Here is a 19,055-nt window from a genome sequence, read left to right as displayed (position 1 = left end):
ACCACTAAATTTTAATTCTGATAAAACCACTCTGAGAAATACATCTTTCCAAACAGGACTATCATATCACAGACAAATGATCATTTCAATGGCCAGCTCACGTCTCTCCAGATTCGAATGTCAAGCTGCCTATTCAGTATCTCCATTTGATTAACAGGTGCTTTAAACTTACTGTTTCTCAAACAAAACTCTAGATGTCTTTTTTTTCTCCTAAACCAACTCTACTCTTTCTCTTTTCTGTAAATAGCATGACCTACTTTCTCAGGATAAGCAAGCTGGGATCATTCTTGACCTCTCCCTTTACTTTATAGTACTTCTTATATCAAATTCTGCCCATTACAAAATATGTCCAGAATGCTACCATATCCCTTTTACTGTTAAGACTCTAAGAGATCAAGCTCTCTTGCTGTGCTATTGCAGCAATTTTCTTAATGGTCTGTTGTTAGCACACTTGCCCATGTTTCACATTCAATCTACTCTAAAGAACTGCCAAGAGGAAAAAAAAAAAAAAAAAAAAAATGGTGACAAAACGAAGAAAAAAAAAAAAAAAAAAAAAAAGAACTGCCAAAGTGATTCCTTACACCACTGTTTAAAACATATTTAGAATAAATTCCAAAGTCCTTATCATGGTCTACAAGGCACAGCATGATCTGGCCCCCAGCTCCATCTCCATGTCATCCCTTGCCACTTGCTCTCTCCTTGCTCATTCTACTGCAGGTATTGGCTTTCTGCCACACTTTGCTTACCACCAAGGTTGCTTTATCTTAAAGCCTTTGCACATACTGTTGCCTCTCCTTAAAAACCCCAGAAATTAAGCAAGTATTACCCTGATACCAAAACCAGAGAAAGACCTAACCAAAAAAGAAAACTACAGGCCAATCTCCCTAATGAACACAAAGGCAAAAACTCTCAATAAAATTCTAGCAAACACAATGCAACAAATCATTAAGAAGATTATACATCATGACTAAGTGGGATTCATACCAGGAATGCAGGGATGGTTCATTACATGCAAATCAATTAATGTATACACCATGTCAATAGAGCCAAAGATAAAAACCACATGATCATCTCAATTGATGCAGGAAAACCTTTTGACAAAGTCCAACACTCATTCATGATAAAAACCCTACAGAAAATAGGAATACATGGTCTTTACCTCAATCTGATAAAAACCATCTATGACAAACCAATAGCCAACATCATACTAAATGGACAAAAACTGAAAGCTTTCACTTTAAAATCAGGAACAAGACAAGGATGTTCACTGTCACCACTCCTATTCAATACAGTTCTGGAAACATTAGCCAGAACAATCAGACAAGAAAGAGAAATAAAAGGAACAAGGACAGGAAAGGAAGAAGTGAAATTATCATTCTTTGCAGATGACATGATACTCCACATGGAAGACCCCAAAAACTCAACAAAAGACTTGTAGATTAATAACCAAATTCAGTAGCATAGCTGGATACAAAGTCAACACTCAAAAACCAACAGCATTCCTGTACACAAACAACAAACACACTGAGAGAGAAACTGGGGAAACCACACCTTTCACAAGCATACAAAACAATGAAATACTTAGGAATCAATCTAACAAAGAAAATAAAAGATCTATACAGTGAAAATTACAGTACTCTGGAAAAAAAAAAAAAAGAGATCAGAGGATATCAGAAAATGGAAAGATATTTCCTGCTCATGGATAGGAACAGCCAACACTGTAAAATGGCCATACTCCCAAAACTGCTACACAGATGCAATCCCAATGCAAAGACAATCAATGCAACTGACCCAATTCAATGCAATCCCAATTAAAAGACCATTAGTACCCCTCACAGATCTAGAGAAAACATTCCTAAAATTCACCTGGAACCAAAGAGACCCACAATAGCAAAAGCAATCCCAGGCAACAAAGGCAAGGCAGGAAGCATCACAATCCCTGACTTGAAACTACACTACAAAGCTAATGTGATAAAATCAGTATGGTACCGGCACAAAAACAGACCTGAGGATCAGTGGAACATATTAGAAGATATACACACAACTCCAAACACACTTGGCCACCTTATCTTTGACAAAGGGACCAAATATGTTCACTGGAAGAAAGATAGCCTCGTTAGTAAATGCTGCTGGAAAAACTGGCTTTCCACATGCTGAAGACTAAAATGAGACCCATGTCTGTCACCATGCACTAAGCTAAAGCCAAAATGGATCAAAGATCTAAATATTAAAACAGAAATGCTAAACCTACTGGAAGACAAAGGAGGAAAAATCTTGAACACATAAGGGCAGGCAGACAGTTCATGAACAAAAACCAAACTGCATGGGAAATACTTCAAAGACTCCAAAACTAGGATCTCATCTTACTGAAAAGTTTTTGCACATCAAAAGAAATCACCCAACAGGGTAAAAGGAAAACCCACAAACTGAGAAAAAAATTTAGCTAACTGTCCCTCAGACAATAGACTTCTACCTACAACATATAAAGAAGTTCAAAAAATCAGGCCCCCAAAATTCAAAGACCAAATCTAAAAATGAGCATCTGAGATGAATACATACTTCTCAGAGGAAGAAATACAAATGGCAAATAAATATATGAAAAAATGTTCAACATCATTAGTCGGTCAAGAAATGCAAATTAAAACAACTCTGAGATTCTATCTCACACCAGAAAGAATGATTCTCATCAAGAAATCAACCATTCTCGAATGTTGGAGAGGCTGGGGGGAGAGAGGAACCCTTCTCCACTGCTGGTGGGAGTGTAGATAAGTGCAACCAGTATGGAAATCAGTGTGGAGATTCCTCACAAAACTAGGATTAGAGGTCCCACTTAACCCCCCTATTTCCCTTTTGGGTATTTTTCCAGAAGAACTAACAACATCATACCACAGCGATATATGTGTGCCCATGTTTATAGCAGCGCAATTTGTCATAGCTAAATCTTGGCAACAACCCAAATGCCCATCAACTGAGGAATGGATAAAAAAGATGTGGTGTTTTTATATAATGGAGTATTACTCAGCTGTAAAAGATAAACTCAACACTTTTACAGGTAAATAGATGCAACTAGAGACCATATTCGTAAGTGAAACAAATCAGACCTGTATGTGTAAACATCATTGTCTCTCTAGTGTAAAACATGAAAGAGTAAATAAAACCCAAAAGTGCAATAGATAATGTGAAATGGAAAGAAACTGCTCAAAGGGAAGGAACAACTGGGATGAGGGAAAGGAAAAAGGAAAGAAAGAAGGGGAAGAATATATATGTATATACAAGGATAGCTGGGATAATTGTACCACTGATGTCTGCTAGTTTGTTGAAAAGAACAGTTAATGCTTAAAATTTTTTTTTGAACAAGCTTTGCATGCTTGTGTCTGGTAATCTGAACAACTAATTTGAAAACAATAGTATGCAGTTTGGCAACCATTGGTGAATTCCTACCATCTTGTTTAATGAGGCTTTGTATTGTTTCTAATTTTTTTGGTTTTTTTTATTCTCTTTGTTTGATCAATCTTGCATTCTTATATCTAGTAATCTGAGCAACTTCACTGAAGACAACAATATGTAATGTAACAACCATTGTTAATTTCCTATCATCTTGTTCTGAAATTCTGTATCATTGTTATTATTTTTGTGTTGTTTTGTTTTTATCTTTGTTGTTGTTGTTTTGTTAGTTTCTTTCTCTTTAAGATAAAAAAAGTAAAAAGGTAAAAATTCCAGAAATCTTCATGACACAGTCTCTCACTCTGAACCTGTGTTCAAATCTCAGTTCCTTACAGAAAGCCTTTTCTGACCACCATATCCACAATAGGCACCTTCCTCTCAGCCCTGTCACTCCATAGTACCTGAGCCTGAAATGCTTTTCTTCATGCATTTATTACTACTTCACATAGTAGCACAATTATTTGAGTACATGCTTTTTCTTGTTTCCCACTCTAGACTGCAACAATAATAATTTGTTGAACCACTTTTTTGTTTGTTTGTTTATTTGAGACAAGTTCTCACTACATAGTTCAGGCTAGCCTTGAACTCACAGGGAACCTCCTGCCTCAGTGATCCTCCTGCTGCTGAACCACTTCTGAATGATCACTAAGAACTAGGAAGTTAAAATGTTCACAGGTCCTAATTCATTCAAACCTCACAGAAACCCAATAAAGGTAAGCACTATTATCACCTTCATTTTACAAATGAGAAAACAGGAGCAGAGATACTGAGTAACACACGCCCAGTTTCCAGATCACGGTTACTGGGTGATGGACCTGAGACTCAAACCATACTAGGCAGTTTCCAGAAAGAACTCTCTTAACTACTGTGCTCTATTCCCTTAATGAAAGCAAAGCCTTTGACTATATCATGTTTTGCTCTAGCCACAGTACCTAAACATTTTGATACAGTAGGCTTTCAAAAGCTAGAAGAAGAAAGCAAAGAGGAGAAACCCCAAGATACTGATAATTTGCTCTGGTCACACTGTCAAGGGTCTACACAACATGGACTCAAACTGGCATCATCTGGCTCCACAGCTAGGCTCCTCCTACTCGGCCATGGGTTTTCTCACACAGCTTCTCTCATTTGCTAATTATGCCCTTGTCCGTTCTGATAAAAAGTAATGGATGGAGGAAGTAATGGATGGAGGAAGGTTAATTAACTTTCCCAAAGACCAGGCCTAGTTCATGTGTTCACTAACCTGGAACAAAATCACATTTCCTTCTGAAATTAGTGTTTTACCTACAACATTCTCTTGACTCCTTAAGATGTTACTGGCTCACTGAAAACCTATTCTGTGCCCTGCCAAAATAAAAAAGGGCACATTAACTGTGTGAGCTGCTGGCACCAAGGGGCTTTAAACACCTCTTTTGTTTCTAGACACAGAATCTCCACCGAGGAAAACACTGGTATTGCTTATAGCAAACCTATGGGATGCATTTTACTGTGTTTTTCTTTTAAGAAAAAAGATATTAGTATATGAGGTTTAACTGGTATTCAGGTTTAATTGGACTGTTGGCACTTTGTGATAAATAAGTGGGTTTTGGGTTACAGTGCAGCACGAGGTCTCTAAAAGGTTCGCCATGTCTCCCTTATAAGGAGGTACTAAGAACTGAAAAGAAGAATAGATAAACCCCTTCTAATAAATGTATGCATTCCTTCTCCCGACTAAGTAACAGCAAAGATTAAAATGGTAAAGATCTACACAGCATTTGCTTAGGATATATGAAATACTTAAATACATATATACACAAAGATACAGCAAAATATAACAGAAAGTAATCCCGGGACTAAAAGTCAAGAGCCAAAATTCTCAGCCATTTTTGAAATATAACAGTTTAGTTGGAATATTCCCATAGCAACGCACAATTATAAGGTATGTGTTACTTTTAATATTTAATATATTCTCCTTAGGAGCTCACACAATTATCACAAAAAGTTTTACTGGTACTACAAAGCAGGTGCTAAAGGGAACTGACATTTCAGCTTAAACTTTCACTGAAAACATGTCCAAATAATAAACAGTATATAAATAATAATCAGTTTGTTCAACCCAACACACACTTAGCCCTTGAGAAGGTCTTGAGGGTTTTTACTAAACCCTGGAAGGCCTTTAGCAAAACACATGAAGAGTAAGTAACTTACTTAAACTTACACAGCTAATTTTAGTGGAAGGTGAATTAGAATTCAGGCCAGAGTATGTGTGTACAGAGATCACAAAAGTATTGGTCCAGCATGCTGTCTGAGTCACTTCTCTTGTCTCTGATACACAACGCCTGACATCTGCACTTAAACAGAGGTTTATTTTGGCTCATGTTTATAGTCCATGGTCAGCCAACACAAGGCAGGATGATGGCATGAGCAGGACAGAGCTCATGAGGAAGCAAAGTCATAGAGCGAGGAAGGAAGATCTAACCTTTTGGGTCACACCCACAGTGACCTGCTTCTATCAACCAGGCCTCAACTTCTGAGAGCAACCAGCTATAATGCTCCTACAATCCATTACCTTTTAAAAGCCTATGAGCAACTGAAGCTCTTGGGAGGCATCTAGATATAAACCATAACATTCTACCCCTGGCTCCCAAACGATTCATACAGATCCCTTGAATTTCAGTCTGTCTCTAAGAGTTGCCAGTTTTACTAGTGCAAACACTGTTGAAAAGTCCAAGTCCAAAGACTCCTCTGAGACACAAAAGTAAACTCTTAGCCGTGAGCCCCTGTAAAAATCAAAAGAAAGTTAAACATTTCCAATATACAATAGCACAGAATAAATCTGCCCATTCAAAAGAGAGGAACCTAGGATAGAAAGAATTTAAGAGTCCAAGCAAGACCAAAACCCAGGAGAGCAAACACTAAATCTTACAGTTCCATACCCAGCACCTGAGGCAAGTTATGGTGAGATACATGCTCCAAAGGTAGCTTTGCACTGGTATTGCATTTCTGGTAGTTGTAGCCCTCAGAGCCTCTCTCTTGGGCTGGCTTTACTTGCTTCTTGTAACTTTCTTCAGAGGTTTCATGTTCCTGGCCTTCACAACTTTCTGGGGTCTCCACTATACTTTCTGCTTCACTCTCACAGCTTCAGGGGCACACCGCCTGGCCTCATAGTCTTTCTTCTGAAATCTAGGTGGTAGCCTCCATGATCCCACAGCTCTTGCATTCCATCAGCACCACATGGATGGCACCAAGGTCTGCTGCTGGCTCCAGCACTAGACAGGCCCTATTGCATCATGGCTGCAAGGGCCTCTGAGTGCCTGGATGGCTGAGCACTGTGAACAGAACCCCAGCAAGCTAATTTCCTCTGTGGCTTTTCTCAAGCACAATGCCTTGAGGCTCCCTCTTCTCCAAGCTAAGTCTTTAACTTTTGGACTCTTGAGCCTCCCTGTGACTGGCAGGGTCTTGCTGATTCCTGACATTCTTATGCTCTTTAAGTCATTTTTCCTGTTGTCTCAATCCAAAGTACTTGGTTTCTTTTTAATGCTAATCTTTTCAGCAATCTGGCTCTCCTCTACTCCAACTTTGCATGCCCCAACTTTGTCCAACTTTCTTTTTGTTTCTTTTTTTTTTTTTTTTTTTTTCTTCTCTGGTACCAGGAATTGAATTTACGACCTTGTGCTTGCCAGGCAGGTGCTGCGCTGCTGAGCTAAATCCCCAGCCCCCCAACTTTCTAGTCAAACTCAAAACTTTTACATCATTCATCTGCACCATCTTCTCTTGATTCTCAACATAGAGATGTTCAAGAGTACCCATGCCACAGCCTCAACTTGAAATTTCCCCTGCTAGATTAATTAGTCTACCACCCTTAATCTCATTCTACCAGTCTCAGGACACAAGTAAAACACAGACAAATTTTCCAACAGAGCATAATATATATGATTTAGAGTCCAAATGCTGATGGGGTCCTTATTACTGGTCTTTGCCAGCGGCATTACTGTCAGAATTCAGGTATTCTGAGCTACCATGAGAGTCTTTCCTCAAACTCAGTTTATAACATTCTGGGGCTGCTTCTCCAGCCAGCATCTCCAAACCTTTCCGAACTCCTTCAGTGAACCAGTTCCAAAGGCTATGAACCATATGATCAGGTACTCACTATAACTTCTGATGTTTAAATTGAGATAATTTTTTAAAAGGTAATATTTAAAAGAGGAGAAGAAACATATGTCAAATTTGCCCTACTTCTGCATACCAAAAGGAATAATCAACATAGTAAACAAATATGTGATGTCAATATATTCTGAATATCGGTGCCCTTCTGGATATCAATGCCTTTGATATACAAAGTGCTGATATTGACAATATATAAGAAACTTCAACAACAGAAAAAAAAAAAAAAAAAGATTAAAAATACACAATAAATCCAAATAGACATTTCTCAAAAAAGACATACAAATGGCCAAACAGGTATATGACAAATGCTCAATATCCCTGACCATCAGGGAAATGTACACCAAAATCTCAGTGAGGAACCACCTCACCTTAGTCAGAATGGCTTTTAGCAAAAAGACAAATGCCAGAGAAGGCACAGAAAAGAGGGAACCAGTGCACCCTGCCGATGGGAATGTAAATTAGTACAGCCGTAAAGAAAAGAGTATGGAAGTTCCTCAAAAAGTTAAAATAGAATTAGCAATTGCAGTATTGGGTTATTGCCAAAAGAAATGAAATCAGTGTACTGAAGAATCATTGGCCTTCCATGTTGATCACAGCACTATTCACAAGAGCCAAAAATTGAAACAACCTAGTGCCCATTAACTGATGAATGAATGAAGAAAATGTGACACCTAGACACAATGGAATACTATTCAGCCATATAAAAAAATAAAGTAAAATCCTATCAGTTTATAATAACATAGATGAACTGGAGATCATTATGTTAAGTAAACTTACTCAGGCACAGAAAGACATCACATAGAAGTTGAGAATAGAATGGCTATTAGCAGAGGCTGGGGAGAGTGGGAGAGAAGGAGAGACTGGGAAAGGTTGATGGAATAGGTACGAATTTATAGTTAGCATACCAAGAAATCTTGGTGTGCTACTGCACAGTACAGTGGCTATAATTAATAATAATGTACTATACAGTACATTCCAAAAATCTGAAAGTGGGCTGGGAATATAGTTCAGTGGCACAAGCACCTGCCTAGCAAGAACAAGGTCCTGAGTTTGATTCCCAGCAACAACAACAAAAAAAAATTTTTTTTTAAATCTGAAAGAAAAGATTTTGAAAGTCTTGCCACAAAGAAATCATGAATGTTTCATGAGACACATAAAGTTAATCTGAATTAAACACCAGAAACTTTACATAGCACATGCATCAATATATGTTAATATGTATAATTTTGTTTTTATGTTTCACTTAAAAAACAATTTAATTAGAGAAACATGTAGAGTACCAACAGTATTAGTTTATTTGATGAGTAAACTCCCCTCATGTAAGTCTTATATTTCCCCATGCTGTAGTTGTCAAAGTTCCTGAATACTTAGAACATCTTGAGGCACTTAATAGATTCTACAGTTATGAAGATTAATGAGTTAGACTTAAAAATAATAATTTAAAATATAATGAAATAACTAAGAAACTCATTTCATGTTAAATATAATTTTGCCTCATTATCTCTGCGATAAATAATTCTTTAAAAATTTTCCTCAGGACTAAGAAGACATTTCATCAAAAAATATAAAATATCTGCTATTTAGGATCTTAAATGCATTTCAGTGCACCAAATCATTCCGTAGTTCTATGGCTACTCTTTGTTCCAAGCACTACTTTGGATATATAAATTGATGGAATTTAGTAGCAACAGATACTATACTATGTAGTAAAAGAAAAACAAAAGCAGAGAGTGAGGAAAAATAGTCATTTCAAATGAAAAACTATAGACATGTCAATTTAATGTCAATGGCTTTAATGTCAATAAACAACACACAGAATAGCACAAGTTACGTGGCTTTGAAATTCCACCAGATGACAGACAAAAGCTACTTAGTATATCCATGCATTCTAAAATTTAATATTGTGAATCTCTAAATCAATTACAAATATTTTTCTATATCATTCTTAACTCAGATTATGTCTACTTAAAGCTTTGGTTGTTTTATAAGATATCAATAAAATTTATTTTAAAAATAAAAGAAGGAAAACATATTAAAAAACAGATATCCATTTACAAAATAGCATAAGAACAATACAAGCAATACAGAGTTACAGACAAAGTGGTAGGAAATTAATAATGGTTGTTGTATTACGTATTGATACCTTCAAAGTGGTTTCTCAGGAAAACAAAGACATGCAAGATTGATCAAATAAGTCATCATTAACTGTTCCTTTTAGTAAAGCAAAAGAAGTCAGTAGTACAACTATGTTAGCTATCCTATATGTACATACTTACATAATTTACCCTTCTCTCCCTTCTGTTTTCCCTCACCCCAGCTGCCCTTTACTTTTGAGCATTTTCCTTTCATTTCACAGTGTCTACCATACCTCCTAATTTTTATTCACTCTTTCAGGTTCTTACACTACTGAGACAATACGCTGCTTACACATGGAGGTCTGGTTTATTTCACTTGTGAGTATGGTCTCTAGTTGTGACCATTTACCTGTAAAAGCCTCGAGTTTATCTTTCTTTATAGCTGAGTAATATTTCCCAAAAGAATTAAGAATTTGGAATTATCTAGTAGAGAAGAAATGTTGCTGTTTAAATAGATAATAAGAGAAGGAAAATGCTGTTCATTTTTAGTTTCAAATGATCTGACAAACAGGAGAGAAGAAAAGTGATACCTGTACTTACTGTCGTTGGATCCCATGCTAATGAGGTCTTCAGAATCAACATTGTGAACAATAGCTGCTTTGTATCCCGCTCTCTGTGCATTTAAAACCTACAAATCAGAAAATATTTATGAGGAAGGCAGTGCCTTTCATAATATCCCTCAACCTCAGCAAATATCAACAAGTCCATATTATTTAGCTGGAACTATTATGTCCATAGTTAGGATTATGTACATAACTAGGCATAAAGCTCAGATGTTCATCAAACAAAATGTTTACCATGTGTTATCAAAGATTTCTTTAGACATCTTCCTGATTTCATTCATGGTGTTTAGTCAAGTCAGAAGCAGATGACGGGACAAGGACACAAGCGCAAACATTAAAAATCTGTCTGCCTCCCAGATGGAGACTCACTGTGATTAGGCTCAGGAGTCCTCAGATCCTGGGAGTTCAAATACAACCTCTACTATTTATTAATGAAATCAACTGAGGCAAATTACTTTTACTTTTAATCCTCAGTTTCCTAAATTCAAAATGGGAAGGATACTGACATTTTTATCATATATAAAGAATACTTTAAAATGCTTAACATCATTCCTAACACACAGAAATGTGTCAAATGAAAACAATTTATTTTTAGCTTGATCATTGGGTTTTTTAAAATTCCTTTTGAAAGCTTGAAAGGCATTAAAAACACCTGCAGCCTAAAGTTACTTACTTTGGCTCTATTTAGCTACTTGACCTTTTCTCTTTCTACAGCTGGGTATGAGGAAGAGACTATGTGGGAGAAGGCAGAGGCGTGGGAAAGAACGAGGGGATGAAGACAGCCTAAATATGCCCAGGTATGAGAGCATCACACTGAAACTTAATGTTCTGTAAAAGTAATAAGCATTAAGAAAAATATACTTTAAAAAGGTTTCTAACCTTACTTCTTATTACACATAAATTTATGTACTCATTATATTGCCATAGCAGTAAGACTTCATTTAGCTTTTATTTAAACAAAAGCCTCTCCGACGCTTTAATGATTTTTTTTTTAGTTCAGACTGGTCCTGAACTCACTACACTGACCTCAAACTAACAGCAATTCTCCTGCCTCAGCCTCCTGAGTGCTGGGATTACAACTGTGTACCACTACACCTCGGTGAATGATCTTTTCTTTTTCTGTCTTTTTGAGACAGGGTCTCGCTATGCAGTTCAGGCCGGCCTTGAGCTCACTTTGTAGCCCAGGCTGTTCTTGAACTCACAATGATCCTCCTGCCTCAGCCTCCTGAGTGCTGGGATTACAGGCCTATGCCACCACACCCAGCTAAATGATCATTTTTAACTGTTTCCCAAAAGCTAACCAAGTAACTGAAGAAAAATATTTCTTTCCATATCCAAGAGGCATCTTTTTTCATAGACACAACTTAAGAAATATAAAATGAGATTGGTCTTAATAGTTATTTAAAATATGTTTTAAATTTCTTTTTAAAGCTAATTGTTTTTAAGCTAATCTTCACTGAAAGTACACAATTTTTTTTCACTGTACAAGGTTTTATATGGGAACATAAATGTACCATTTTAGGACACAGAGAAAAGTGGTCTCAGGAACCATAACAGTTAAAACTGTAGCTCAATTCTACAAGTATTCGCTGAGTTTGCATTATGAGCAAGACATTTTGTGTCAGGCACAATGCAGAACTCACAAGGGAAGCAGAAGCCGTTATCATCCTTATGGGGATCACTGTACTCATGGGATCTGAGTGGGTCCAATGCTTTCTTGCTTTATGTATCTGCTCATACTATCGTCTCTGCTTAGAACGGGTTTGTCTTCTAAATGCCTATCAGGTCTTCAAATTCCACATCATCTCCAGGAATAAAGCCGGCACTGTCCTGTGCCCTGTTCTACCTGCTAGTTCTATCCACAACAATTGCCCTTGCTTAGAGTGTATCAGTCTTTATTAATAAACATTTTTCTTCAAGATCTTGTATAGAGCCATCTATTACATTTATGTATACTGTAATATACCATATGGCCTTCAGAAGGTCCTTAAGTCTCCTGTAGTTGTCTATGAAGCTTTCTAGCAAGAAGAGACAAAGTGATCCCCAATTTTGTAAGATGCTCTCTCTCTCACAAGTGATGAAGTTCCATCAGTGTAAGTGAATGAATTTATAATATGCTAAGTGTGTAACTGAATCTAACCATTAGGTTTTGGGTTTGTTTTTGTTTTTGTTTTTGGAAATGGGACTGGACCCAAGGCCTTCATACTGAGCTACATCTCTAGCCCTTTATTTTTATTTTGAGATTGGGTCTTGATAAGTCCCTAAACTGCTCAGGCTGGGCTCAAATTTGTGTTCCTTCTGCTACAGGCAGCTGAGTTTGATAAAAATATTATAGGCAGTCAGACAGGGCCAGGCCCTCAAAGGAGCCAATGCAGAAGATGAGATACCTTGCAACTGTAGGGGAGACAGATACCTCCAGCTGTGGGCAAGAGATTAAACAGATGTGCCCACATACTTCCCTAGAGATGGAACTCAGGGATTGATATTCTAAACAGGTAGCAATCACCTTGAAATGGCCAGGAAGAGTCACTAGCCCAACCCCCTACAGGAAAGGCCCCTATTCTGTATTCATACCCGCTTACTACGGGACTTGCTTCCCCATTTGATCCAAATTTAATCAATTTTACCTGAACAATTATGCTTGTAATCTTATTGGCTGACCACAGTTTTGTCCCACCTCATGCCCACCTAGCGAGTTCCCATATTTTCCACCTTGGACCTGCCTCACCTTGCGGTTTTGCCCTCCTTAGGAAAGACAGGTTCCTGGGCAACCCACTTGGCCCCTCTTCTGTCCCTCTCTCAGACAGGAGCTTTCCTTCCCTCAAAAAACATATTCTGCTCTTAACCTATGTTGTTCCTAAAATTCATTCTTCGATTTTAGAGAACACGACCTTGTCCCTGATATCTTCAGGTTGGGAGTTTTTTTTCCCCTATATCACTTCTGCCTCAGCCTCCCAGAGTGCCAGGACTACAGGCATGTGCCATCACAAGCCAGGTCATTAGATTCTTAAAACTGTACCAAGCAACTGAGAAGAAATATTTTTTTTATATATCTAAATGCACTTGTTGGGCCAGGAGGGTGGCACATGCCTGTAATCCTAGCACTTGGGAGGCGAGGCAGGAGGATCACCGTGAGTTTGAGGCCAGCCTAGGCTACAAAGTGAGCTCAGAGACAGCTGGAACTAACTACATTGCAAGACCTAGCTCAAAAAAAAAAAAGCAAAATTATATCACTATCAAAAGCTATTCTCTTCTGGGCCAGGGATATAGCTCAGTGGCATAAGTACCTGCCTGGCAATCGCAAGGTCCTAAGTTCGATTTCCAGTACCAAAAGAAAAAAAATCCAATTCACTGAAAACAAAAGCTATTTTCTTCTAACAAAATAATAAAATTTCTAAAACTTTATTTTATTTAGAAGATTTAGGAAACTACTACAGTTGGAAGAAATTCTGTAAGCTTAATTGTGAACTCCAAAAAAAAAAAAAAATAGAAGCATGTTTTCAAAAACTTAACAAGCATGGCTTTCTCTAAGGTTTTGTTGTTGTTTTTATTGGTTTTTAAAATAAAGAAATAAAATTAAATCAAGGAACACATTACCATATGGACCAACAGTCTTACAAATACAAACAAGGAGAAGATATTCATGTTTAGGAAGTTTAAAACTCATGTGTCAGTCAAACTAAATTACATTTTTGACTAAGCAGCAGCTGGTATTTTAAGGAACACACAAGGCAAAAATAAAACCTAAGTCATTTGTAATCATGTGCAAGGGTTCTCATTCGTAAAATGCAACCTCAAACACATGATGTCAGATAAAAGCAAAGAACTCAAAGATTCACGAATAGAAAGCATGCACTGTGAATGAAAACCTAAATCCAAAACAGCCACCAAAACTGAAAATTGCATTAAAAGCCTTCTGAAATGTACTGCCAATCTGTCTTTTAAGGAGACTGAGCAGAGCTATTAGTTCAAATTATACTAATGTGCTGAATATTTTACATCTAATCGGCAAATCACATGCAACTGAATTATGAAGACCAGGTGGCATCCAATGAAGACTTAAGAAATAAGCCTGCTATTATAAATAGCCAGTCTGTCAGTAGATGGCAGGCTTCTAGTAGAAGAGTCAATAAGACAGGTTCTGAAAGACATGATGACAGAATGTTTCATCTTATTTCTAGTCTGAACAAATTCATGAGACTGACACTAACAAAATATACTTCATAAGAAAAAAGAAGTTACTGGACTAACAAGATGATCATAAACAGATTAGGGGGATGGTACTGGGGATCAAACTCAGAGACTTCACACTGAGCTATATTCCTAACCCGTTTTTTGCTTGTTTTTTCATTTTTTAAGACAGGCTCTTGCTAAGTCACAAAGTTGCCCAGACTGGTTTTTTGTTTGTTTATTTGTTTTTTCCCAGACTGGTTTTAAACTTGTGATTCTCCTGCTCTAGAATCCCAGAGTGCTGGGATTACAGTCCTGTCCCACCACACCCAGGATAACTAGACATGTAAACATGAGGAGTTGGGGAAACTACTGATAAACATAAGCTATGTGAATAACAGAAAACTACCGATAGTTATACTCGTTATCTCCAATATTCGATGTAACTCTACAATGTAGATACTCTTCTCTATATTCTAAAAACAAGTGGCCTCAGATCATGCTTTGGCAGAGCTGAGATCTGAGCACTATGTGATTAGGTGGAGAAGCGCTGGTGCGATGGCTGAAATTTCCCCAAAAGCCCCATGTGTTAAAGGCTTGTTTCTTAGCTTGGCACTATTAGAAGATGACAGAAGCTTGAACAAGAGGTGGGGCCACATGAGGGGTCCTAGGCTGCTGAAGTACTCTCAAAAGGGGGAGTGCGACTGAGGGGTCCCTTCAAAAGGGATATAGGGACACCGATCTCCTCTTCCTCTCTCTCTGCTTCCTGGCTACTATGAGATAACTAGCTCCACACACAGAACATTCCTGCCATGACTGACTTCAGCACTGGTTCAAAAGCAACAGGGCTAAAAGACCATAGATGGGAAAGCTTTCAAACTGTGAACAAAAATAACCTTTTCTGCTAATAAGCTAATTATCTCAGGTATTTGTTAGAGTGGTAAAAAGCTAACACAACAGGGTTTCCCAATGGCGCAGGATAAGGTCTAGGATTACTGATCTCATGTTTCTCCCAAAACAAGCCCTAACTGGAAAATAGATGCTGGTTGTTACCATGTTGATGGCCAGTGTCATGTAAAAGATTCTACCTCACTATTCTCTTGCTTGTTGGCTACTCTGTAATGGCAGGTAGGGCAAGGTGATTAGAGTTGGTATTTTTGATCTCTAATTTTCAAGACATTATTTTCCATGTAGGTCTTATTTTCAGGGAAACATAGTCTTAATTAGTAATTTACAAATGTCTGAAAAGGGAAATTAAAAAAGTACTAGACTCAGATAACATTACCCCTAAAATCCTTTGGGCAAATTAAATCTATAAACAAAATAGTACATACCAAGAAGAAATTTGTTAAAGTATTGGGGTAGAGTTTATAGAAACTTAGAGGATGAAAAGGCTGTGAGTTAAAATATTTATGGCAGATTTTATGGGGCTTGAATTATACCTCCACATGAAGTATAAAAGTTAGGAAATAAGAGTTAACAGTGGAAACAGACTGGAGAAATTTTTTATATACAAAGAAGAGAGCAACAAGAGGAAAAATTATACATTAAAGATATGTTCAAAACAACAATCTTGCTTTTGTTACACATAAACTTAGGCAAGAAATGTCTATAAAGTTACTATAATATACCCAAACAAAGGCTTGTTATGGTTTGTGTCTGGGTGTCCCCCCAAAGCCTCATGCGGTCATGGGGCAGGCTTTTAGAGTTTGATTGATTATGGGTGTGAGAGCTACACCGGCCCTGGGGTGGATAGTTTGCATATGTAAGGGAGAGGAAGAGGGTGCTTCTGGCCATTTCCTCCCTTGTGTGTTTTTGTTGCTTTGCTGTGTTCTGCCGCCATGAGCTCTAGCCCTCTGCCATGTGCCACTCTGCCTTGTAATCTGCCAAGTATGGACTGAAACCTCCACAAATTGTAAGCGAAATAAACTTTTCCTTTCTTAATTTTGAGCATCAGGTATTTTGTCCCAGCAACTAGAAAAAAGTAACCAAGACAAGGCTGTTCTTAGGATTCAGTAATTTAATGTATTTAAAGTAGCACTTAGTGCCTGGCACATACCAATAAGTATTAGTTATGGTATGGTCACTATGATTAGTTTTCATTGTTGCTGAAATTTTTTAACAAAGTTAAAATATTTTAACAAGGTCACAGTCAAGGAGAGATATGGAAAAAAAGGGATTGGGCAGTACTCTGAAGGCCTTTCAGGAATGCACACTTGGAGTTACCTTTCGTCAAATAAACATCTAATAAAATATTCCATTCACATTTTTATCTTTTCTAGTCTTCAATCTCCTTTAATATCTGTACACATACTGAATGAAGCACACTTCACCATCACTGTGGGAAGATATGCTACAGATACACAGACTTGTGTACACGTCTTGGCTACACAACTGCAAGAACGGAAAAGCTGCAATGGAGATGACTTTCCTGAGTGGAAAAGACTGAAAATAATCCAACTGTGATGAGAGTGTAGACTGGTACAACCACTGTGCAGATTCCTCAAAAAACTAGCACTAGAGGTTCCATTTGACCCAGCTATTCCCCTCTTGGTGTCTTCCCAAAAGACTTAAAAGCATCATACCACAGTGACATATGCACACCCACATTTATAACAGCACAGGTGGTAATAGCTAAATCTTGGGAACAGCCCAAATGCCCATCAACTGATGAACTGATGAAGAAGATGTGGGTTTTTTTTATATAATGGTGTACTACTCTGCCATAAAAAGGATAAGCTTGAGACATTTCTAGGTAAATGGATGCACCTTGAGACCATACTCTTAAGTGAAATAAATGGAACGTGTATGTGTGAATACCACACTGTTTTTCTGGTGTGAGAAACTGAAAGTGTGTGACACATATCGTGAAATAGGAAAAAACGTTCAAATGGGAAGGGAAACTGGGGAAGAGGTAAGAAAAAAGAAAACAAACCCATTGTATCAGGGAGCAACCTAGACACTGATATAAAACAAGACAATATTTTTTACTTGAAATGCAAATCTTCGTTCCAAGTTGTAAAACTTTTATCTGAATTATAATGCTACTTTTCCCTTGCAAGGAGAATAACCTGTAACATCTGAATGAACAACAGTGAAAAAACAAGCTCAACAGCAGATGACTTCAGACAAGCAGGTAGGTGACATTCCATTAACACTACATAGAACACTGACTTCAGATGAGGCAGAATGTGTTTCAGAAAAGATCAGCTGGCATTAAAATACCCTTTTATTTTGTTCAGGGGATTGTGCCCAGGGTCTTTACATTGAGTTACATCCCAAGTCCTTTTTTTATTTTATTCTCTTCCAGTTTTAAAGTTAATACAACCTTAAGTTTAGTTCATTACTTCAACATTTTTATTATTATATGTATAATAAAGCTCATTTATTTTAACTGGGAAGTGAGAAAAGAATACACTAAAATATATCAGATTGTGAGTAATTCATAAAGAATAAAAATATAAGTGGTTTAGAAGAAAATTCTAGTTACCAGTCATCATTTTTTTTAGTAAAACAAGTAATAAAAATAAAAGTAGGGAAAGAAATAGCAAGTATTAGGGAAATTCAACTACTGTAGTCTGGCTTCAGTATAAATTTAAAAATACATCTATCTTAAGACATATTCTGAATCTTAGCCACCAGTAAGAGAATGATGAAATTTTCTTGAACCTGAATTTAGACATAGGATACCTGCAGTGACTAAAGTATGTTTGGTCCGTATCTACTTTCCTGGCCAGGTAGGAACTTTGGCTCATATTTCAAATTGGTATGTTAAAATATTTCCCATTAATACTGTGATCTACAAAATATCCTACAGATAATGTTCTATCTGCTGGTGAAAGACTGCCATCTTCTTCATGATTACAGCGTGATCACAGTCACTATCCCTGCCTCTGTGCAACACTGCAGTGATCACTCGGCCAACACAGTAAGGTGTGTGTGCAAGGCCAGCGGCTGGGGAGGAGCAGCGCGCACAGGCACACAGATGACGCAGCAGACAAGGATGACAGCATTTGAGAGCTGGCATCATCATCTACTTAGAGGAATCTACAAAATAGAGAAAAGCTTGTTTGGAATTCCATGTGTACTTAGACATTCCTTCAAGGAACGCAGATGAAATTAAGGCACTGGTGGATAAAAAAAACAGAGAGAGGAAGAGAGAATGAATGAGAATGAGAATTTGTCAATGGCCCTACAAGTCATACTACAGGATGAACTGAATGGAGGGGAGGCAATAATTTGAATCAACACAAACAAACATTAGTAAACATAACTACACAGTTACTATGAAAATAATATAAACATATTTTGGCTTATAACTCTTTTCTTCTATTTGTTTTGAAAAACACCTGCAGAAAATAATAATGTGCTGATTGACCTATAACATTCAAAGATGCATCTTATAAAAAAAAAAAATAGTACAATCAAAGAGAAAGAGCATGAAGGTGTGGGAAACACAGGATCCTCAGGCCCCTAGGCCCTCCCTTTGTGTGGGCCGGAGCCGCAGGTTACTTGGGGTCGAGATGAGGACTAAAATGCCTGTGCCTCTTGAGGAGAAAATGTTCTCCCCTCACAAAACCTTGAGAACTTGCTTGGCTAG

The 19,055-nt window shown here is 37.5% G+C and overlaps 1 protein-coding gene across 2 annotated transcripts in view; it reads right to left on the bottom strand.

Annotated features, from left to right (window-relative positions):
• Positions 1 to 19,055, bottom strand: part of Rnf13 (ring finger protein 13) — a 141,937-nt gene that overhangs the window by 58,676 nt on the left and 64,206 nt on the right. For both annotated transcript variants that reach the window (XM_013518631.1, XM_005393005.2), the window contains exon 5: positions 10,263 to 10,350. In XM_013518631.1, coding sequence (XP_013374085.1) covers positions 10,263 to 10,350 — 88 coding nt within the window. The remainder of the gene's footprint in view (positions 1 to 10,262; positions 10,351 to 19,055) is intronic.

This window comes from Chinchilla lanigera, unplaced genomic scaffold (assembly GCF_000276665.1).
Source record: "Chinchilla lanigera isolate Chin_1 unplaced genomic scaffold, ChiLan1.0 scaffold00047, whole genome shotgun sequence".
In the NCBI taxonomy this organism is placed as follows: domain Eukaryota; kingdom Metazoa; phylum Chordata; class Mammalia; order Rodentia; family Chinchillidae; genus Chinchilla; species Chinchilla lanigera.
This window is presented reverse-complemented; position numbering and strand designations above follow the sequence as displayed.